The sequence below is a fragment of the Aquila chrysaetos genome, chromosome 10 (assembly GCF_900496995.4).
Source record: "Aquila chrysaetos chrysaetos chromosome 10, bAquChr1.4, whole genome shotgun sequence".
Classification (NCBI taxonomy): Eukaryota; Metazoa; Chordata; class Aves; order Accipitriformes; family Accipitridae; genus Aquila; species Aquila chrysaetos.
This window is the reverse complement of record NC_044013.1, coordinates 6,325,517-6,349,228: the sequence shown is the minus strand read 5'-3', so window position 1 is coordinate 6,349,228 and position 23,712 is coordinate 6,325,517. Positions and strand designations below refer to the sequence as shown.

The 23,712-nt window shown below is 48.0% G+C and overlaps 1 protein-coding gene across 11 annotated transcripts in view; it reads left to right on the top strand.

Moving 5' to 3' along the window:
• TNIK (TRAF2 and NCK interacting kinase) overlaps nt 1-23,712 on the top strand; it is a 168,616-nt gene that overhangs the window by 104,531 nt on the left and 40,373 nt on the right. For all 11 annotated transcript variants that reach the window (XM_030027622.2, XM_030027623.2, XM_030027630.2 and 8 more), the window contains 7 exons: nt 1,412-1,502; nt 2,894-3,024; nt 7,300-7,354; nt 8,084-8,162; nt 12,356-12,531; nt 14,186-14,252; nt 15,101-15,305. In XM_030027622.2, coding sequence (XP_029883482.1) covers nt 1,412-1,502; nt 2,894-3,024; nt 7,300-7,354; nt 8,084-8,162; nt 12,356-12,531; nt 14,186-14,252; nt 15,101-15,305 — 804 coding nt within the window. The remainder of the gene's footprint in view (nt 1-1,411; nt 1,503-2,893; nt 3,025-7,299; nt 7,355-8,083; nt 8,163-12,355; nt 12,532-14,185; nt 14,253-15,100; nt 15,306-23,712) is intronic.

Sequence of the window (23,712 nt, the reverse complement as noted above, 5' to 3'; positions counted from 1 at the left end):
TGTCTGACACTGCTGCTGAGGCTGCCGCTGGTGTCCAGAGGTGACACAGCACTTCTCTGCTGACCCCGCACGCCACGGTCCGCACCAACACGATGTGCAGAAGATACTGGCGCTCTAGCTAATCCGTTGTTGTACGGACACTGCTTTCAGTGCCAGGAAACCACAGTTACATGGGCTTATTTTAAATGTATGAGCTCTGTGAGCCTACTTCTTAAAATAGTCCCTGGCAGTGAGTCAGAACCCAGCCACTGACTCATGTCCCAGGGCCACCATCGCGTGTCATCGCTCGCATTTTGGCCACGCGTTGAGGCGGTTGGTTGGTGACCTCCGTAGGGTTTCAGGTGATGAAAGGCTCCCACCTTTGTGCTGCAGAAGGTGGCTCAGTCTTGGTTCAGAAGTTGACAGCCAGTTGTAATTCTAACACGAGGCACGTCGTTAAAGGATTTATTGAAATTCAGTGAGATTTTTGCTTTGCCTCCAGTGCACAAAGGTGCCTCTAACCAGGTATAACATGGCTAAAAAAGGGCTGCCGTACAGATATAACCTATTCCATGGTGGTGTCCAAAGGTAACAAGCGTAAAATGACTAATAACTACCAGCAGTGATAGCAGAAATTATTTTCTTCCTCAAATATGAATGTTTAATGTGAAATGTAAACCTAATACAAAATTAGTTTCTGAAGTAATCCATATTTTTTAAGCTGGCGATATAGGTGGATGTTGCTTTGAAGCTGAAATAATAAATGAATGAAATAAAAATGTAGGTTGCAAAAAGAAATTAATGAGCTAATAAAAAAGCACAACCGAAAAGCTAGTTTACCTTTAGCCTTTGAGACAGGCTTTTAATTTGAGCTATGTCTCTATTAGGGGTATGTGCAAGTTATAACATTTGTATTTGCATGGTAGCTTTTTTAATACAAGCTTTTCAGTCTATTGAAGTCCAGTTTATTGGACCGATATAACAAAAGAATTGTTTTCTTCAGTTTCTGGATGGTGGAAATACAGAAAGGAGACAAAACCATTCTATTATTTCTGCCACAAAAATGGCTCCCTAAGGCAAGGGAGCACATGGGGGAAAGTATGTCTAGAGCTGTGGAGGAATTTGGTTAATATGGGTTCCTGAAGAAACCGAAAGGTTGGTTTTAATCCCTATAGAATTGACGGTTCTCCTGCAACGGAGAGCACCCACTGTGGCACATATAGCCCATCGGTGGGCGTCTTGCTTGCCAGGCATGTCCTCCCAGCGTGTGACATAGGACAGTATTTTGAACACATGATAAACAAAAGCATTCTCAAGTGCTTAACTCCAACTGTGAATCTTTCATTTCTGGAGCGTAATTGGTTGAGGAGGAATGTCAGAAAATAACATGCTTTGAACTTGGATTCCTCTAACCTTTCTCTGAATTCTCTAGGGCTTGAGTCATCTACACCAGCACAAAGTAATTCATCGAGACATCAAGGGACAGAATGTATTGCTGACGGAAAACGCAGAAGTTAAACTAGGTAAGAGTGGGTTAGAGCTCTTGGAAACTGCAAGTGGGCTGGCTGGAGAGCCGCAGCAAAACTGACTTGTACGTGACTTGGTGAAAGGGGATGGATACTCGGAGCTACTCTGTGTTTTCTCTCGTGCCAGCCTCAATAACGTGACCTTGGGTGTTGATGACCAAGCGCCGAGCAATAAACTGCCGGTGGTTGATGGTCAAGTTCTGCATGCAAAGATGTACTTGCAGTGGTGTTTCTGTTCAGACAGGTAGTTTGGGCAGCTCTGCCATCAGGTACAGGTTAAGCAATCAAGACCATTTTTTCATGCCCCAGGTTGAAATTTGCCCTGTGTGCATCGCCAGACATTATCGAAGGCTGTTCCCCCACAGCTTCATAGTAGTGTCCTACAGGATCATAATCCATTCAGTTTAGTAATAATCTAATATTATCTAATCCATAATCCAGACTTGTTTTCCAAGATAACCTGTTGGAGAGAGCTTAATTTGCAAGAAGTACTCTGAATTTCATATGCGGTGTTAGTCACTCTGGAGAAGACCAGAGGACAAGTGAGGATCATATAGAAGACAGCAGATCAGCACAGATGATGTGCTGATACCCTCAGCTGTCCAGCACCGATGTTATTAAGGCTGTCTTTGTACGTTTTAATTTAAGCTAGTGATGAAAGATCCCTTACACTGGTAAAGTGAGGTGCAAGCCTTATTTTCCCATGTCTATCCTCTCTCTTTACAGCAGAATAAAACCCCAGCTTAACAGATGGCACCACCAGCTCATTTGGCTTTATGCTGGTGAAGATTCCCCTCCAAGGGGAAATTCTCCAGGGCAAATCTCCAACCATTGTGTTGTGCAAAGTGAACTTAGTGGACCATAGAGTATTCTCTCACTGATTTGATTTCATCAGGTTTTGCTTCATTTTGTAGCTCTCTGCTTGACATTTCCCTATGGGCCTTTGTCCTTGGCCCTTAGCTCCTTAAGTCTTTTGCATTTCTGCCATTTCCAGCAAGAATTTAGGTAGAAAAATGAGGCTTCTACCAGTATTTGGCAGGCTTTAATTCAAATGAGAAAGCATAGAACAAAGGCTGCTGCTTATTCATGTTGCTAACCGTGTTTCTCATTAGTATGGGGAGCTGTGATTTCTTTTCATTGCCTCCTGGCAAGGAGGAAAAGGCACAGGGTTTCGTACAAAACCTGGACATCAGATGATCAGGTTTGTCCTTGATTGACCTCTGTTGATCCCAGCAGAGACCAAACAGGAATGTCTCTGGCCGCGTCTTTCTTTCCTGACCATGCACAGGAGTTGGTCTGAATGAACTCAATGTTTTACATTCAACAGAAGAGTGTTGCTCAGGTTTGTCTGCGACCTTACAATGCCCTGGTGTCTCTCTGATCCACAGTGGATTTTGGTGTCAGTGCTCAGCTGGACAGAACGGTGGGCAGGAGAAACACCTTCATTGGAACGCCTTACTGGATGGCCCCCGAGGTCATTGCCTGCGATGAAAATCCCGATGCCACTTACGACTTCAAGGTACCTAAACGAGCATCTTCCTACTCTTTTATATGTCATTACAGGTGTAATCTTTGCAAAGTCAAGCACGTTTACTAGTAAGGCAGGGAAGGAATTAAAGCGACGCTTATTGGTGCTTGCAATGGGAGTTGTGATCATAAACATCTGAAGAAGGTGCTTGGTATGAGCTCAGATTTTATGCCCCAGTACCATGAACTTGAGCACTCAGGAATTTAGTATATTCCTGCAGCTTTGAAAAATATGTTGACAAGCGGCGTGGTCTCCTCCTGCTTTCTGGCTGTTGGATTTTGAGATGCCAATTCAGGTCCGACGTGAATCTTTGTTGCGCTGTTCATGTATCCAAATTTACTGTGAAGAAGTCTTTTCCCATGCTGAAAAAGGTGTCAGACTGAGGCTTCCTACCTGCTAGCCTGCTTTTCAGTGCTGCATGTTTAAATACTACAGGCAAACATGCTGTATTTGCTCTATTTACTCTGGAGAGAAGTCAGGTCAGGTTTAGAAAGGGCAAAATCACATCTTCTGGCCTGCAGGCTGGTATTTGCCGGGAGATCTGAAGGCTGCCACACAATCAGACGTTTAGGGGGCTGACCTACTTTTCACATGTCTCTCCAGCCTGTTTGAAGTTTATTTTTGGATTGGTGGCAGCACAACATTGCTGCTGAGTTATAACGTGGCACAGAGCCCCGTGCCACGCAGCAGGTCCGCAGGAGGGTTATGAGTCCCACCTGCCCATTCAAACTACAGTGAGGTCTGATGTTTAAAGCAGGGAGAGCTTTAATATATTTTATCTTGTTTCTGCCTTACTGCAAGTTTCTGGACACATGTCTGTAGAAATGTCCCTTGGTTTTTTGTCCCTTGGTTTTTTGAAGCGTGCAGAATTTGAATTTCTAAATCGTTTGTGCGCGTGCTGAGAGGTCACTTTACAAGGTAATGTTTAAAAAGGACTTTGGGACCCTCTGGTGTGGAGCTAGGTAGCTGCTTTCTAACAGTAGGACACTACAATGTAGTAGCGCAACAGCCCACCATCGTGGTACGATTTGGGGTGCAATTACCAATCACTCAGAGAAATTTTTGAGATGGAGGATTTTAAAGTAACCAAGCGATGCTTTGGTATTGCAGCTATTTAAGTGCATCAGTCAGCTTTTGAACTGATGGTTTTCCAGAGAGCAGCTCTCCAGTCCGAGTTCAGACTCGGGGTTACATAAATCGTTAATGATAAGGACATGTAGAAATAGTTTAATCTGCAATTACTTAATACTCTTTGATTAACCAATTACAACAGGCGTTCCCTCAACTCTGCTGATGGCAGTGCTTCGTAGCAGGGCTGCAGCCCATGCTAGCTGCTCTCGCCGCTTCTCCAGTGACAGCCGCCTGGTGCAACGCTCTAATTAATCGCAGCTTTTTATTTTATTTTATTTTTTTTTTTAAAACGGACTGGTATCTTCATAGGCTACTTTCTACCCTTAGAAATCCCTAAGGTTTTTCCTCTTTCCAGAATAACTAGGACACTTAATATGCCGTTGACTGATGCACAAACGCCGGGACCAGAATCCCTCTATTGTCCCCGAGGATCAAATGCTCGTAGCGAGCCGGGCGCTCGCGTCTCTGAAGTTGGCATTGACCGTTTTCCCTTGGCTGGGGGTATGAAACAGAAGGCTGATTGCTGCCGACACACTCACTGCAGGGTGTTTTCGGAGCTCGTGGTGATGTGGGAGCCACTGGACGTTAGTCCGTACCCCAGATCACATCCCTGCACCTGATGCTCTTGCTTTGAAGTGTGTGTGGGGGAAATGTAAATGATTTTTTTTTTTTTTTAAAGGGATGCAAATCAGATGCTCTCAGGTTTAGCTGACTGGCTTAAAATAGTGAATACAAAAGATGAGATTTATAGGGTGAAAAAAGGAATCCTTGCAGGCTTAATCTGTTGGACAAAAAGCCTCTGATCTCACTGTTTTCTTAGCCAGAAAGAGATGCCTGTGTAATCTATGGAAGGAGGCAGTAAATACCTCCTCACAAAAATAAACCACTTTCAAAAAGAACAAATAGAAACCCCACATTGTTGAGGTTATTTATTGGTTTTTCCCCCAGACGTTTTTCCTTTTTTCTTTAGAGATATCTTGTCAATAAGCTTAGAATCAAAAGGGGGGGAAGAAAAAGGAAGCTTGCTTCCCTTCCCAAGTCAAGGCAATGCAAATATATTAGCACAGCATCTTTTTGCTGGGTGGATTGAAAAGCTTTTCAGACTCAAAAATAAAAACGCCACACAAAACCCCCCCCCTGAATTCCAGTTCATTATAAAATGTGTGCTTCCCGCTGAGTTTTCTGCTTTCTCTGGGAGACTTAGAGAGGTGATAATCTCTTTCTATATTGCTCCAGCTTTAAGATCACTTGGCATCTTGCGTATAATACTGGGCACCTCGATATGGAAAGACACACTAGGAATTTGGAAGGAGTTCAGCGGCAACCCAAGGGGAACGGGTCATGTGTGCTGAATCATGTGGAAAGACTGCGATAATTAAGTATGCGGCAGAAATCCCAGCTGACCAGAAACAAAGAATGGATGAGACTGTCCTGCGAAAGGGCTGGAAATAAGATTTGAGAGAGAATTTTTAAGCAGGTACAAAGATGTGTAGCAAGGGCGGCATTTGTTAGGGGAGAACTTGAGTTAAAAATGAGGAGAAGTGCCTTGAAATTGAAAATCCAAGTTGTGTTTCCTGGATAGTGTATGTGGTCCCTAGAGGCTCGCTCTCGTTCTGGCTGAGCTTTTGGGGCTCTGTGCTGGAAAAAACAACCTTTCTGGGATTTACTCACTAAATTGCAGGTTTAGAGACTTGAGGCAGTTTGGAAAGGGCAGCTCTTGAAATGGAGAGGAGAAAACTGAAGTGGGACTGCAGGGACGTGGCAGAGAGCAGGGCGAAGGGAGAGCGAGGCGTGAGAGCTGGAGGTGCAGGAGGAAGGGTGGAAGGCAGAGTCCATCCCTTCCACCCAACTGGAGTTGAGCCGGTCTCCAGCAAACATCAGCTGGAGCTACGTAGCGTCGGGCTTGTCCTGGTCCCCTGTGCACCTGCAGCTTCTGCCCTTGCCGTTGCTGCCCTCCCATCTCAGGCTGGAGATGCTGCGCTTGAGTTGAAGGCATCAAAATTAGTCTGGGTCCTGTTCCCAATGCAGCGGGTGCTGGGTTGTGAATCATTAGCAGCCCTATACACAGTGTCCAGAATAATGAATTAGCCGCCTTCTGCCAAAAAAACAGGTTGCGGCAGTGCCGTTAGGGAAGATGCTCGTTTTCTCTCGCCGGGCACGTACTGTCTCTGCCTCCGCTGGTGCCGGGAGAGCCGAGCCATCCTTTGGGGCTCGTTACCAGATCTAGAGGTGCAGCCGCAGCTCGTTAGCGGTGGCGGGGTGGGGAGGAGGCACTGGAGGGCAGCTCACCACTGCTCTCTGGCAGGGAGCTGGGGATACGGATGTCCCTGTTTGCAAGGGGAAAAATGAAAGGAAGAGTGATACAAGTACGAAATCAAAGAGTTTTCCAAATAGGTGCGTTCTCTGTGCTCTGATCATTCGGGAGACTCAACCAACCACGTGGGCTGAGCAGGGCTTGGGAACAGGGTAAATAAAAGTGTCCATTTCTCCTTCCACTGGCGAAACGCCGCTTTTCAGGCTTCCATTTAATGAGCAGTCCATGATACAAGAGCCTCCTGAGGTATCTCAAGATACTTCATGTTTTTAATCTATTCCAGCCAGCCTGTTTTCTTTGGAGCTGTATCAAATCCATGCATGTGTATCACCCACCTTTAAGCAGGGAGCTGGCAGCCAGGTTTGCTGCTTACCCCAGCTCCGAAGCCAGGGAATAGTTTGTTACCAGCTCATCCAGGAGCTGGGGTTTCGTTCGTTAGTGCACAGAGCTCGTTAAGGTGCCCTCACCAGGGGACCTTCAGGTCATCAGCATCTCCCCAGGCAGTGTCCTCACCACAGCTACTGGGAGCGCTGCCCCAGCAAGGTGGCCGCGTCCCACACTGAAAATGCCTTGGAAGGTTTTGAAATAAAACTTCGGATAAACAGCAGGGTTGGGAGCCTCTTCTAAAGCTCCAACACATGGCAGGAGGATGCCACAAGCTCCCAAGGTATGGGTCCGGGGGCTTGCAGAGGACACGGAGACCCGGCTCACAGGGCTGAGCCCCCTGAGCTGGGGAGAGCCACGCTTCCCCCCTCGCCCAGTGCCCACCACTGTGACGATGCTCCTCTGCATCACGTATGTCCCTCTGCTTTCTTTTACAGAGCGACTTGTGGTCTTTGGGGATAACGGCCATCGAGATGGCGGAAGGCGCTCCCCGTAAGTAGTTGCATTGCTCTGCTTTAATTAATCTGAGGTTGTAATGTGCTGGGGTTTACTGAGCACCACCCGGCGCTCAGTTCTGTGCAAGAAACACGGTGCAGAGGTTTTCCCAAGCAGCCTGGGCTTACTGGGATGTAGCTCACAGGGTCCACGGGGACAAAGCTGCCAGGGCAGCATGGCCCAGGGGACGGGATGGGCAGTGAGCAAAGGCACACGATCCTGTATGAATCCTGATATGTCACTTAAGCACTCTGGGACTCAGTTACCTGAAATAAAATACAGCTGTAGAAGGGGTGGAGGACTGGAAGCAGGTAAAACGCTGCTCCTCAGAGCTGGTGTTTCACCCACCTCGGCGGTGACACAGGTAGTGGCACGCTGGGTTCAGCTGGTGTGTCCGCACAGGTCATGCTGCCGTGGGTTTTTCAGTGTTATCCTGGGACCATCCTTGTGTGCTGGTAAATGCAAGTCAATAAAGCGGAGCCCGGCCGTGCTGGGGACACAGACGCCGCTCGGCTGGGGACAGCAGCTCTCCCCTGAGCTCCAGGCTGCTGCCGGGCCAGGGGTTGTCTGTAGGGGGTTGTCGCTGCAAATCCCCCTGCCACGCAGGTCTTGTAGCTTCAGAGGAAGCTTGGGTCTCCCCAGTTGGGCGTGTAGCCTCTCTTTAGGAAACCCGGGGGGTCTGCGCAGCGCCGTGCCGTGTTTAATGCCTCTTCTTGCAAATTGCAGCTCTGTGTGACATGCATCCCATGAGAGCACTCTTCCTCATCCCCCGCAACCCGGCCCCGAGGTTGAAATCAAAGAAGTGGTAAGTCCCTTTCTTAATCTTCAACGACTGTAAAAACATTTCTGGAGCAACTTGTTTCTGCAGCCCAGGCACGCTGGGGACTTGGTGTTTACGTTTATATAGCTTCAGGGGTTGGTGACGGTCTCCAGCATCACTTCAGTGAGTGCAGGTTTGGGTCTTGATCTCCTATGGAGAGGCAATTTGGTCTGCAGGAGTCGCTCACCATGGGGTGGAGGGCTTCCTAGGTAGGCAGAAAGGGGAACGCTCTGTAACACTGCCATTTCGCAGTGCAGAGTTGGCTTTTCCAAGGCGGTTTGTGCAGCCTGAAGCCAGATGACACTTTGCTTGGCTCCCGTTTCTTTCCAGTCAGGTTCCGTTTTCAAGTGGAAACATGTATCCAGGCCAAAAAAAAGGATAGTTTATCTTGAAGGCCCAGGAATGCAGAGATTTGTACTTAGTTTGGGCTTTATTTTAAAATTTTGCAGGAAAAAATACATCACTGTTTTGAAAAAAAAGCAGGGCATGCCAATAAAAACCCGTAGGAAAAATATTCCTGAAGCCCAGCAGATGTTGTTTTGTTACTGTATGTTCTGTACCGATGGAGCTGGAGTCCTTAAAAATACTCATCTTTGGTTCGTGCTGTTTGCCTGCCCCAGGTTCAGTAGCGGTTTGGTCAGGAAAGATCTGCCAGATGTTAGAGAGGCAGCACTGCCCCTTGCTCCCAGATAGGCTGAACTCGCAGGGGGAAGTTTTGCCTTATTCCTGGAAATTACGCTTATTATCTTGTTGAAGACACACACAGAAAAGGAAGAGCAATTGGTAGGTATTGAAAACACTTGGTGCCACAGCAGCAGGTATTTTCTTGCTGGGAGAGGAGTGAGAGAGGCTTGGAGTCCTCCGCATCGGATGCATGGTGTTGGGGTTTTAGGACCAGCCTCTGAAAACTCACCCAGGCTTTAGCAGGAGGCATCTTAATTTTGTCAGCCCAATCATCAGCTGCTCCAGTACCAAACCAGGAGGAGAGCGACCTTTCCCGGCTGGGTCTGCAGAGGATGTCAAAGATGCTCGCTCTCCTTGCGCAACCTTTTGAGGATACCATTAGTCAGCTAAGAAAATAGTTCATACGCTTGTTTTCTGCCAGATCACCAGCCTTCTACTTCATTATCCTCACTGCTACAGCATGAAAAGGATTGTAAGACTTTAGAGTTTATTTTTCATACAAAAGTGCTGTTTATTCAGCAAAGGCTTCCTCAGCCTCCAGGCAGAGGGGAGCTGACGAAAGGAGGTTTTGAGCAGAACGTTTCCCCATCTCCTTAAGGTAAAAATGGAGCTGGGATGGAAGTTGTATTTTTGTCCGTGCTCTGAGATGTGCTTCGTGCGAGCCGGGACGTTTCTTGGCATCGCCTTCCCCTGGCATGCCTGGCGGCTGTCTCAGGTTCGCACGTTTCGTGGTGGTGAACCGTGGTGGTATCAGCCCGGGCTCAGCTGGTCTGTCCAGGGCTGTGCTCTGCCCGTGCCAGCGACGGCATCCCGGCTGCTTGGAGAGAAGGATCGCCTGGGAAGTCATAGTGTAATGAAACTCCGGCTTCAACCCCTCCATGAGCAGAGCTGGGACACATGTTTCCCAGGCAGCTCAAACCTATATCCATCTTCCAAGCTTTCATTGCGATGGGAAGCTCCGAAGGATCCAGACGAAGCTCCACCAACTCTACCGATTCCTTAAGAGCAATTTTTTTCAGCATTTTCAGTGGGACACTGGGCAAACTTGCTGTCCTTGGCTCATTTCTCAGCTGGAGGTTTTGGGCCTGGCCAAAATGGGTCCTGGAGTTCTGCAAGCCCAACCCAAGAAGACTGGAGATGTTTGACCAGGCTTTCACAGTGGCTCTCTGGCGATCAGTGGGTTGGTTTTCACAAGCACAGATCACAAGACAAAAGCAAAATGAAGAAAGGTTCAACTTGAACCTTGAGTTTGTCCTTGCTTTTGTGCGTGGCAACACATAAAAGTACACCGAGCGGGCAGACCATCTTTTTCCTTACGTGAAAGAAATGGTGAAGTGACTCCAGCAGCTTTGAGGGTAAGTCAGGGAAAGCCGAGAGGGAATGCAGGCATGGGAGCTGCCTTGAATCGAAAATCCCAGAGAGGAAAATACTTTTGTTGCTTACTAAATCCTTGAACTTGCTTTTAAAATAGTGCTGTCTTCCTATGAAATCAAAGACTCTTTGGTATCATTTTCTTTCCCAATTAAAGCCAGCCAGCAATGAAGCTTTATTTTCTTCTTCCCGCGTTTCACAGGTAAAATGGACTTGAACTTTAGTGATGTCGTTCCCATAAACACTCCCTCGCCCTGCCTTATAAGAGATGACAAAAGCTCTTTGTTAATAGGGTGATATTTGCACTGTGATGCCACTTTTCATCCAAGCAGCTGCAAAGACTTTGCAAACATTGATTTAAGCTTTACAAACCCCAGGAGCTGGAGGAGCACGTGTTTCATGAAGGTGGGCTGACCTGCGCCCGGGGAGGGGATGAGACGCGTGACGGTGCCCTCCTGGATCAGAGCCAGGGAGAAAGCCCTTGTCTTCTGCTCCAGCTCCAGTGAGGGCCGAACTGTGCCACTGGACAGGCTTGCTTTTCTGGAGAGGAAGATTTCAGGAAAACCAGAAGCCTAAGCTGGTCCCTATCCATAGCTGCTCAGCCAGCTCCAGGATGCAAAGGTGTCTTAGGGCGTCATAGGGCACTGGGACCCCCGTCCCCAAGAGATGGGCAAACCCATCACTTACTGGAGGATCACTTTTTAGCTACTTCACCTCGACCGTATTTGCAGGTGCTCTGGACCACACATCCAGGACTGGAGTCTCTCCAGCTTCACACCAACAGGGGAGAAGCGTACTTTAGAAGCAGGGTTTTTTTGAGCACCGCATGGATTGTCCCTTCTGGATATACCAGGACACTGGGTTTCTTGAGGCAAGGTGGGGAAGGAAGATTTGCTCCTTAATAAAGCTGGAGGGAGTATTTAATTGGATCCAGTAGTTTATTTTACTTTTGCATCTCAATTTGGATGGATTAGCACTTAAAAGATAAATCACTTTTAGTCTGACAGCTTAAAAGTAAAATCCCTGAAAGTTTATTGTTTTACTTTTAATGCAATTCTGTAGTATCTGTTGGCTTCTGACATTAATTTACACTCATTTTCCTATTTGCTAAAGCAATGTAGAGTATAGTGGCCTGTCAACATCTTTCTCTCTTGTAAATCCCTGTTCTCTTGGGTTTATAATGTGATGAAATTAGTTCCAGGAAAACTTCTGATATGCAACACTTGAGACTAAGAGAAATCTGTTTATTAAAGATTTGGCTGAAATTGGTTTAGCTGAGATTGAATTTAACTGTTTGCTTGAAGGCAGGCTGTGAGAAGGGGCTGGGCTCTGCTACCCGCAGCCACGTTCCCACCTCTGCCCAAGCCGTGCTGCCCAAAGAGCATGTCCCATTCGCCTGGATCTGTGATCAGGGAGAGCGGGGCATGGTGGCCCCCGGGACCCGGGGGGTTAGTAACGCTGCTGGGTCTCCCTGAGAGAGCAGGGAAGGGCTGCAGGCAACGAGCATCGCTCAGAGGTTGTCTGAGCTTTAACAAGCCGTGTAATGTTGGGTGGTTAAACCTAAAAAAATCATCAACCTAGCTTGCCCCGCTCATCTTCAGAAGGGTGCATCTCTTGAAACATGGCCCGGGGCCATAAAATACGAGAAACAATCCATTAAGGAATTGCATTTATATCTGTATATGTTGTCTCTCCTTTCCACCTGTAGTTTCACAGGTCAGAGAGAAGGGAGGAGGAACACTCCCTTGCATTTTCTTGGTTGCCTTTGATGACCTCTAGCTTTGGTGATTCCCTGGTCAGGTCATACTGATGGGTCCCAGCTTTCTCCAGACTCAGCAGAATGGTGGTTTCTCCTAATTGCACCAGGAAGGCATAGATAGGAGCATGCATGGGAAGAGTAGAGAGGACAAAGTGATAGAGGGCACATGTGATGGTGCAGCTTTGAGACAGTGCTAAGCATCAACAGCGAGGTCATGGGAATCCTCTTGGAAGGCTGCATCTGAGCAAGAACTGTGTAGCAGCCAAACAATCTTCTCAAATATCCACAGGTTCCTCACTTTCTAATACGAAAATTGATACATTTACCTGTTTTTTCTGTACCTTCCTTTTCTGTCCTTGGCCAGGTCTAAAAAGTTTCAGTCCTTCATTGAGAGCTGCCTAGTGAAGAACCACAGCCAGAGACCAACCACGGAGCAGCTGATGAAGCATCCCTTCATCCGTGACCAGCCCAACGAAAGGCAGGTCCGCATCCAGCTCAAGGATCACATCGACAGGACTAAGAAGAAGCGAGGCGAGAAAGGTTAGTGGAGAAGCGAGAAGGGTTAGTGGAGAAGCAGCACTCTGGGCAATCCTTGACCTCTGCCATGTGCTTGGAGATCCCTAGCGTAGACCAAGGCGCATCCGTGCGGGCGAAGCATATAGGTGGAAGGAAGGCAAAGAGGACTGGGTTGCTCGTGGTATCAGCACCAGTTTCCCTTATTGAGACGGCCAAGTTTGTTCGCAGACTGGTTGAATTAAATAGGTGTGGTCCTTCTGTGTGACCACGCTTCTTATGGTTTTGAGGTCAGATTATTTTGTTTGATTTGATTCCTCTCAGTCATTGAAACGAAAATAAATATCCATAACGAAACAATCAGTGTTCATACGAAGCCTACAGGTGACTGTCATTAGAGCTAATCAGTGTTTTTAAATCTTTTTTTTCCCGATGAAAAATGGTGTCTTTTTTGTCCAGGTGGTAATTTCTACATGGAACATTTAAGCTTTGATTCATTAAAAAGTGTGTGTAAAATTTACGTCTGCATATATGCATACTGGCGTGTGGGAGGGAGAAGCTGCTAAGCTGAATTTTTCCCAGGTCACGTATTTCATGCCAAGTCTGTTGATCTACGTGACATTCATGCTGCACAAGTGATGAGCAGAGTTGTGCAAACGAACATCTAGATAAGACCCTTGCCCCAAAGCAATTCCGTTGACTGGGAATAACCTATTAAACCGAATGTTTTCAGTGAACTCTCCGGGCCCTATCAAAGTCCTCTGAAAGGGAGATCAGATAGCTGAAGAAACTTGTTAAAGTATTCAGCTGCTTGTGAACCGAATTTTAATTTGAAAGCTCATTTGTAGAATCCAGCAAATTAATATGTCACTATTTCTCTTCTTATTGGTAGCGGTATTAATTTTTCATGCGTACCTTCCAGCCCCTTGTAATAGATTTCACTACAATCAAAACAATAAAACGGGATCCCAGTGAAGTATTAAATGTGTTTAGTCTGGCAAATGAAGGTTGTACCCTAGAGATGGAGAGTAATTGGATAAATGCAAGCCTTTCTTTTACTATCATTCCCTTCATCTGATAAAGATGATATCCCAATAGGAATCACAGTATGTAGCACAACATTGCAGTTGGGCTTTTATGTAGATGTCTTCATTGCCGGGAAAATACATGGATTTGCATAGGAAGAGCATATGTTTAGGGACAGAAGAGTTGGTGCCTTCAGAGCCGTAGTTAAATCCCACCTTCCCGTGCCTGTGGCTTCAATAGCTTGTGGTGCACCTCCCTTTGAAGAACCCTCCTGAAGGAGGGGGTCCCTCACTGTCTTTGCTATATGGGGATATATTCTTATTTTATGGACACCCCCCATCTTTGCATTGAGCATCCGCGGCTGTTGGGGCGGTTGCCCGCTGTGCTGGCGCTGCCGGCCGCGCTCCGGCCAGGACCGCAGCCCTCTGGCCAGCCGGCACAGGCGTGCGGGGTGCCAGCACCCAGGGAGACCACCCATGCTTCCCTGGCCTTGCAGCCCCCCCTAAAAGCAGAAGATGCAGGGAAATAATGCTGCTTATTCTTTGTCACACACGAAGAAGAGTTGTCTGTTCTGCCTTCAGAGCTCTGGGGTTTTCAAGCACTGGAAAGACAAACGAGTCCAGCAAAGGCCACTAATAAGCAATTCTGTTCCTAGATGAGACAGAGTACGAGTACAGTGGAAGTGAGGAGGAGGAGGAGGAAAATGACTCCGGAGAGCCCAGGTAAGAATCAGCATTTCATTTCTGCCCTTAGGTCTCTTTAATTCTGTATAAAATCAGCTTGAATTACAGGTGCATATGAACTAGAAATGGAAAAAGGATAGTTTGAGCACTGAGTCCCGTTTCCTGGCAGAACAGAGTATATTCCCTCTGCTAGATAGCATGTGGGTATAAACTGATGCTATAGATCACCTTAGCTAAAAGCTGGGGAAGAAGACGCGGGTACCCCATTGCCTGTGGGATCTGCAGTGCGGTGTTGTGCTGTCATGCAATGTGGGTATTTAGAAGTGGAAGAAATGTGAGGTGAAATTAAAGACAACTCTTTAAAATGTGGTTCCTTAAATCCAAGTGTAACTCCCTATTTCCATGTAACTTTCCACCATGAAACCTTCCCGGTGCTGCCGCAAGCACGGTAGGGCTGGAACTTTCTTTCTTTGGTGACATTTTTCACAGTCATTGTAATTAGTATCAGGTTATTCCATTATTTCACTGAGATAACGTAGTATTTTAATAGCTGGCAATGATTCATGCTAAATGTGCTTTGTGAACAGCTAAATATAGTGTGTGCCACTGCAGCAGAAGAGGCTTTGGTTAGAAACTTAATGTAAAGGAAACCTTTAGCAAATAAATTACTGGTGAGCCGTGAACAGAGCACTGCATCTGCTGCCCTGCCCCGACACTTGTGGTCCCTCCATCCCTCCATCCGCTGCTGCCCAAGCTCCGTGGGGTGTTTGGATGCTGCTGGGATGAAGGGAAGAGGGGCCGCGTTGGGAAATCACGCAGAACTTCCCATGGCAAGAGGTTTAAGGATGCGGGGAGGGGATCTTCTCTGATGCTTCTCTACTACGCAGCTCCATCCTAAACCTGCCCGGGGAGTCAACACTGAGACGGGATTTCTTGAGGCTGCAGCTGGCAAACAAGGAGCGGTCGGAAGCGCTGCGCCGGCAGCAGCTGGAGCAGCAGCAGCGGGAGAACGAGGAGCACAAGCGGCAGTTGCTGGCCGAGCGGCAGAAGCGGATCGAGGAGCAGAAGGAGCAGAGGCGAAGGCTGGAGGAGGTAACTGGCCAGAGCCGAGTAATGGGCTGGCAAAGGCTGGTTTTGGGTGGAACAGCGGGATTTCTGGTAGCAGGTCCCAAGTGACTGTTCTCAGCCTGGTTTAAGAAGATCATGTCCTAACCTCTCTAGTTGGTAACCCCAAATGTTTTGTTGCACTGGTCAAACCCCCCTGCTCATCCTTTTTGTGTACCCGCCTCCGGCCACTCTCCTCACCACAGCAAGTGTTGCCAGCTCTTGTGAAGGTAATAATGCTGGTTTGCTATAAATAAACCCTTGAAATACAAAATTTAAAGGGATCCCTGGAACTGCTGAGCAGAGTTAGCCCATTACTGGGGTGATAGCTGTATTCAGTCGAGGTGGGCAAAACTCTTACTGATCCAGGTATCTGTCAAGTTCACTGTCACTATTTGCTGCTGTGGACTGTTATAGTTGAGAAGCTGAAAAGGTCCATTTGCCCTTTGCCCAGATCCACGTGCCACTTGTGTCCCCTTTGGTCCCTAATTTCCAGTCCCTGCCAATTACAATTTCTCTTGCAGGGGAGGGGCAGATGCCTGCCTGACTTGTGCAACGATCCATATGTGCCCCGAAGCATAAGATTTCATTACCCTTGTCTTAACATACCAGCTACAAATGCGATCGGTCATAAAATTATCCACCCCATTTAAAATCCAGCTGCAGGATTTGACCGGGTGACTTTGGGTGTCCCTGAGCTGCTCAGCCTGGCTGCGTACCCTGTAGGAAAGACTCGCTTTTGGTTTAGCTCCTGGTTCTTGGATTGCAGAAGTTCACCAAAAAATAAGGGGGCTTTTTCCCTGCTCTTGGGTTTCTGATGGGGTTTTGCACGAGGAAAGATACCCGTTGCCTCATGCTGAACTCATCCCAAGTGTCTGACTGAAGGGTTCATACATTAAAGGTAATTAAATTAGCTTTCTGAAGAGGTCACCGATATGTCTGGAAAAAGGACTTGCAGTAAATGGACTATTAGAGCAGCCAGCCCCTTAATTTGCGTGAGCCAGAGCATCTGTTAGGTTTCACCTGACTCTCCCTATGGGCTGGGTAATGCCCCCAGGCCGGGGGCACAAACAGGAAGGAATTTCAGGCAGCTGATGGTGATGATGATGGTGATGATATGGCCCCTCTTCGAGGTGGTCCTCTGAGCCCCTCCGGGCTGAAAACCAACTCGGGCAAATCCCAGGCAAAGCATTTTTTCAGTCTGGTAAATATGTAGGTCTGTCATGTTGTCAGTGCGCAGAGCATGGCGTGTTCAATACATTGTAGGTCAGGCTTTGCTTGTGTCCTGCACCCTTTCCAAAGCTGGCAAGCTGCTTTGAGAGAGGACAAGGTTTGCACGTAGATGCACCCCGAAATCCCCTGGCCCAACAGATATTTATCTGAGGACTGTCGTAAGGAACCCTGTCTCTGCCTTTGTCCCAGTCTGCTTGCTGCAAGCGGTACAGGAGCAGAACAGCAGCAGAATAAAAGCAGACACCAGATTAGCTGCAATCCTGTAATGAATACAATGCTTGCTGCTGTATTAATATGTTCTCCTCACATAGAAGAAAATTGTTTTCTCTCTTTGCTGCTTCCCAGGCTGGTTTTGAATGGAGAACTAATCCCCTTGCTAAGCTGGCAAGCTCTGCCCTGAGCTACGGAGGCACTGCCTTGCGGGGTCAGGCTGTGCGCAGCCCACCGGGCTCTGCCCGTTCCCCCTGTTCTTTCCCCCGTGTCATTAAAAGCTAATGCCACCATAGCCAGGATTTAAAATCAATGCCTCTGTTTCTGGTGGCTCTCACAGCCCCCCTGGCCTCTTCACCCATTGCCTTCTTCCCAGCTGCCTTACAATTTTCAGACCTAAATTGAAAGGGAGATATCTGCTGGAGCAAAGCCGGCAGAGAGGCTTTTTCATGCTCCTGCCATGTCGGAGAAGTGGGGAAAGACGGTGGGACTGTAACCGAGGGGCATCCTCTGCCCGTGCTGGCACGGGGCCACCGGCGTGATCAGCGCCGTGGGCTCAGCCAGGATTAGGGCAGAGCGGGCAGCATCTTCTCGGGTGCCCATCTCCTCCGGTCTGTCTAGCCAGGTTTAGCCTCACCTGCATCTCCAGCCATGGAGTAAAATGAGCTCTCCTCTCTACTAGACACCGTTTGCGTGGCGAGCAAGAAACATAGCCAAGTTGCTATGGTGAGGATTAAAGCAGGAGTCCTTGAAGAGGTACAAACCTTCTGTTGCAAACGCGGTGGGTTGCGGCAGCGGTTAGGACGAGTGCTCTCCAGTGCAGCCAGCTGCGGCTTTGCTGGCTGTAAGGTGTCATGTGTCTGCCGTGAGCCGCTGTAGGGAAACCAGAAAAATAGTAGAGGCAGAAATTAGCAAAGTTTTGTCGCTGCTGCAGGGAGTGGGCTAGAGGAGCTGCACAAGCAGCTTTGAGCATCCTCCCCTTGAGCTTCTTGCTCATGGAGGAGTCCCAGCATCCACCCTGGGGAGGGATGCTGCCTCCGCCCGGGGACACGGGAAGGGGTTTGTACCCCCAGGCTGTCTCTCTATTTCTAGCACAGCCAGCCAGTGGTGGATGTAGTTTGGTCTTTATGTTCTTCCCATGTATTTTGGGGCAGGAAGCATCTGACGGCCAGACAGAGGTACCAAACAGCGGCTGTCACAGCTGTGCCGAGTTTGGTATCGCTGCCCGGAGGCACCCGGCAGGCTCCATCTATGTCACCGCAGTTTTGCTCCCGAGAACAGTGCTGCTCCAGCTCTCATGCAACAGCATCCAAACGCTTCAGCAGCAGCCAGGCTGTTGCCTTTTGGCCTCTCTGCTTTTTCTTACTCTGGCTTTGCACTAACTTCAGTTGTTGACTCTTGGCTCTGGATTTATTTTAGTTAATGGGAATGGGGTTTCTTCCATGCTACTTTATGGTCTGACTAAGATGGGGTGTGCCTCCAGTAGGCAGCACTGTACCAGCAGATCTCTGGGAGGAGAGACCAGTGGAAGACTCAGATTACTGTATTTTCAAAATAAAGTTGACCTTTAAAACCCAGGAGAGCATCCAGGACAAATAAACACTTGGAGTTGGTGGCTTTTGGGGCTCCCAAGTCAGCCTGTTTACTACTGCCAGGCTATTACTCTGTTTATAGAAAGAGCTTCGACTCATCGTAAGATGCCGTGAAGGTGGCCAGGCTGAGTGAGTGCATTGGCTGGGCCCAAGTGCAGCACCAAAAAGATTGACTTAGGAGGATGCCAAGCTCAGAAATGCCTGGAGTTAATTTGTACTGGAGATGCACAGCAAAAGAGCTGGAGAAAGGCCTGTTGGTGGGATAACTGGTCCATTCCTCTGTCAGTGCAGACCTTCTGTAGATTTTTTTTGTGGTTTTCCAGCCTTGTCTTTAAAATACTGCCAGGGACAGAGCTCCTACTGTTTCTGCTTCCTCACCCAGTAGAGCTCGAAATGAAGGAATCCCATTTTTTCTGTCATCTTGATCTTCCTAAACCAGGATTTCTGAACCTCTCACAAAGTACCTCTCATTTTAGGGCCTTTTGGGGGAAATCCACCATCTTGTAATGTTGCTCCAACAATGACATCAAATGCATATATAAAAAAGTCAAGTGAGGAAGTCTTCTGGGGGTCTCTTGATGCACTTCATGCTGCCCCCGAGACCTGCTGCCATCCTTCGCGTGCTTTCTTGCATCTGTCGGACACTTGAGTCTCCTTTTTCAGCAGCTGACCAATTTCCTCCTTTAAGTCTGAATCTTCTTCCGGGCAGCCAAAGAGATTTAGATTTGCAGCTGTCTTTAATTGCGGTGGAAGTAAAAATCCCCAAGCTAGCTTTGAAACTGGGACCTTCATGGAAGTAGAGTTGCAGCTTTCTTTTCCCTCATGGAGAAAGTTGGTCTCCTGAATTCAAAATGTGCACCAGAACTAACTGCAAAAAAAAAAAAAAAAAAAACCAAACCAAACAAATTAGAGAATTAAATATCAATAGATCAAATAGGACTAAGGAAAATATTTGTGTTATGCAGAAGGGTGAATAGGCTTGAATATATTTTAATTTTTCCCTGTATATACATGTACTAGATATATATAGTCCCCTAATAAGCTCTCTATTTGTTGCTGGCACAGAATGAGCCTTGCTGCACCAGTTTAACCACCAAAACTCCAGCTGAGCTGTAGGAATAACATCTCCCAGTCAGGAGCATTAGGGATCCTGCGAGACAAATCTCTGTGCAGACCCCTTGGCAGCAGTGGGCAGATGTAGTCAGCGACGGCTTTACATAACCTCATTTTTCTGCCATGTTGTGGCTTTTTTTCCTTTCTAGGTATAAAACGAAGGTCAGATCTTTACAGGGAACATACAAAGCAAATCTAAGCATCTTGCTGTTTGCATGTGAGGTTTCATTCAGTGCAGTTATAGAGCTGGATATTCAGGGGATAAAAAATTGCTGCAGCTCCTTTATACGTTAACCAGCAGAAGACCATCTATTGGAAGCTCTTATAAAGCAATGCAAAAAAATTCCAGCAATTAATTATAGATAAACTTAGGTAGCTAAAATGGTGGTTGTTATTTTCTTCTGCATATGCAGGTGTCATGGCTTGTAGGAATATTTTCATTAAGATGACAACCTTCTCACAGTGCTATGGGTACATGGTGGCACTGCAGTGGTCCCTTACCCATTTCCAAGGAGAGCTGCATTACCGCAGCTCCTGGACTACAGGTATTATGTGCTAAGCCTTGCATGTCTCTAGTTTTTCTTTGGTTATAAAGCATGCAAACCTCATGGTTTTCCTGCATGGAGCATCCCTTCATGATGATCCCAACTAAAAGCTCCTGCGATGGTTCAGAGCATATCAGATCCCTGTTTGCCATGGTGGGAAGTACTGACCCAGTTTCTCTACCAGTGGGAAACACCTCTCCGTGCTCCAGTGCTCGGTGTGTCAGGGAAGATGATGTTCCAGCCACAGTCACTCTTTCCCTGGTGGCTCCGATAAATGAGCCTGTCACAACAACGCAACCACCTAGAATATTTGTTTTCATTTGTCACTTGGAATTCCCCTTCCTCTTCTTTTCTGGCTCACGCTCATGTTTGGGAGCAGCAGCCAAGGTTTCCAGGACCCTCTTCTTGCGAGTGTCAGTGCCGCTCCGAGCTCACCAGGGTCACAGGGCAGCTCCAGCCTGCCGATCGCTCGTAGTCCTGAATGCGTCTGATCTAGCAAAGTGAGCTTGCTCCTTTGAAGTCCTTGTTTCATGCCAGGCCTCCAAGGGCCTTCCCACCAGAGGTTTTGCCTTTGTGTGTCTTCCCTCATCAATATTTAAAACCTGTCATTTCTAGTGCAGCGCAAATAAGATCCCATTCTGGCTTACAAGCAGCTACATACAGCTTTACCTGCAGAGTTATATAAATGCAGTCCTAATTAATTGGCGCTCTTGCCTTGCATGAATAATAGATCTGGATAGTGTAAATACACACAGTAGTTTCAGGCTTGGAGAAACGTGGGAAGTGTGCATTCGCAGTGGGAGAGGGAGGGCAGAAAACAGGGAGAAAAGGAGGGAAATAAAGAGAGATCTTTGAATCTCTCCCCCCCCCTTTTTTTTTTTTATTCTTACTACACGCACTTTTCACATGCAGTTGTCAGCTGCATCTTGCTGAGCTCAATCCCTACTCTAAACAGGATCCCTGCCATCCCAGCGCTGCTCAGCACCGTAAGCAGAGGTAGAGGGGAGATGGGGGCACTGCTTCAGGCTTCTCCCACTGCAGTGCCAGGTCCTCTCCAGATGTTTGCCAGCTGCCGAAGCGGGGCCGTACGGGGAAGGCAGCTGAGCGCACCGGGAGGCTGTGCCGCTGTCGATTCAGCCCTGCTCTGCTGAGATGGCGGTGCAGTGTTTAGCTGAAGGTGCTTGTAATGCAACGGTGACAAATGACTTGCTTATAATGTGACCTGACAAAACCGCTGTTGAGCTGGAGGGAAGTGCTGTACTCCTGGCCTCAATAAATGTATATATTCCATCCCGCTCACAGCCTCTGCTCAAAGAGCCTGGCTGCAGCAGGACGCAGAGGTCCTTTAAATATCCAGAAGAGCATCAGGATCAGGCCTGGCTTTGAAAGAAAACTGCCTGGGGGGGCTCAGTTCCCAGCTCCTGGGCTTAAATAGGCTTTTAGGTGTGGAGGAGGCTGGTGGTTAGATGCTGCCTTGTGGGAGAGAGACCAGAAGTGGGGCAAGCTCGCCGGGGCCGCTGGGTACCCTGGAAGGATGGTGGTATGCTGCTCCCTCCCTGGGAAAAACACTTATGTCTCCTTCCTTGGAGGGGTTTGGCTTTGTTCGCCTGCCGGATTGGAAATAAAGACCAATCGGGTGATTTTTATTTAAGAAAGAGCTGTGGCATTTAGGGCCTTGCCTCCTGCCAGCCAAGCCCAGCCTACACAAGCATTATGTGCTTTATTCAGCAGTGTGCTATTTTAACTAAAAAAAACCCATTAAAACCCGCCCAAACCCCAGTGTGATACACACTGTGATTGGAAGCTCAGGGTAATAATGTCTGTTCAATCCGTTAGTCAACAGATCCGTGCTCCTGAGTGCATGGAAGCAATGGCCATCGCCGACAGCGCTCGTCTAAGGAGGTCAGGGAGCGCTGGCGAAGCCAAGAAATCCCATGTGTTACCGTTCCTGCTGCAGAGTTAACCGCATCCCGGTGGTGTATCCTCTGCAATTTCTAGTATAGACTTCAAAAAACTACAAACAGCCCTACGTTCGCGTTGCGCTCAGCGAGGGCAGGCATACGCGCGGAGTAACACATGCATCCCCGGCTTACGTGGGCAGCGCGAGTGACGGCGCCTGGCGTGGGACACGCCGGAGTCTGGAGCTGGCAGGTTATTTCAGGTTGGATGCGATTTCCCTTCCCTGAGGCGAGTGGAGCAGCACTGATAAATATGGCTATAGGTGGCACTAAAGCTGTGCTGCAGCTCGAACGTTAAAGCTAGAGGAAATCATCGGAGTCCCTGTGCAGGGTGGCTGTGGATGTTACCTGTGGATAAGGAGGCAGCAGCAAGACAGGCAGTGGCTCCTCCCTATGTTGAACTGTGGGGGTGTCTTTAAATGTTTGTTAAAATATCTACATATCTACCTGTAGCTGTATTTATATAGGTATCTATCTATAAAGATATCTATAGAGATATCTATCTCCAGAGAGATACACAGAGATATATAATAGAATATAGAGCAGAATATAGAACAAAGAGAATAGAATTGTAATATCTACAATAGCTATCTATCTAATAGAGTAAATCTATCTCTTAGATATCTATTACAAATGTATGAGAGATGGATCTGGATTGCATTAGATAGATACCTATTCTAGAGATAGATCTATATAATATCTATATAAAATCGCTAAAGATAGATATCTACAATAGGGATAGATACCTACATAGATATCTATAGATAGATAGATACGGATTTTAAAACCATCTGTATATACAGTGCAGGTTTACTGCAGAGCAGCAGTTTAAAGTGGATTCATCTTTGTCTCCAGCCAGCTCCTTGGGCAGAGCCGCCGTAGTCAGCTGCCGGCTCCAGCCTTCCACGTGATTTAGCAAACGCATGGCATCGCCAACCCCACTGGTGCCTGCCTCCCCACTGCAGTCTGCTCGGCCGCTGTGTGTTGGCCGCAGGGAAAAAAAAAAAAGGAAAAAAAAAAAAAAAAGGAAAAAAAATGGAGAAAAAAGGACCAGGTTTATGCTTCAGCAGGTTGCCTCCCTGTTAGTGCTGCACGCATGTTGCTGCACCCAGCGCATGATGGAATTATGGCAGGCTGCAGAGTCCTGGTAGCCCAATATTGGCATTTGAGTGCCCTCTGCTGATGTGCCGGCTGCGGGGCTGCGGTGCGGAGCAGCCTGCGGCCCCTCTGCTTCCACGGCAGAGTGTTGCAGCAGTTTGCTGGGAAACCCAGCTCCCCAGGATGGGAGATGTTGGGGTAAAGGCAAGGGGTGTGGGGGCTGCGGGTGTCACCTGGGTGCTCGGCGCAGCCTGGACGGCTCACAGCCGGCTGTAGGTCCTCGCCACCCCAAAATGCCTTGGATTGCTGTCAGGAAAGATGCTGCAGAGCGGAGCAAGCAGGGATGCGACCCAGGGGTGGCCTGAGGACGGCAAGGGAAGCTCATTTTGTGTTTCGAAAAGGAAAAACGCTTGGATTTGGGGTCTTCTGTGTTAGCTTCTGGTCTCAGCAAACCTTAAGAGGGATGCATTCCCCTCTCGGCAGGCAGTAGCTCCCCCAGCATCCTCCCTCACCCTCACAGCTGGGTTTGGGGCTGAGATAAGAGTTCCCCATAAGCGACGGGCTCGTGCAGCTCCCGGGTGTCCGGGACCTGATTAACCCACTGGTCGGGCATGCTGGTGGGGGGGACCATGCACTGCCTGCCTGG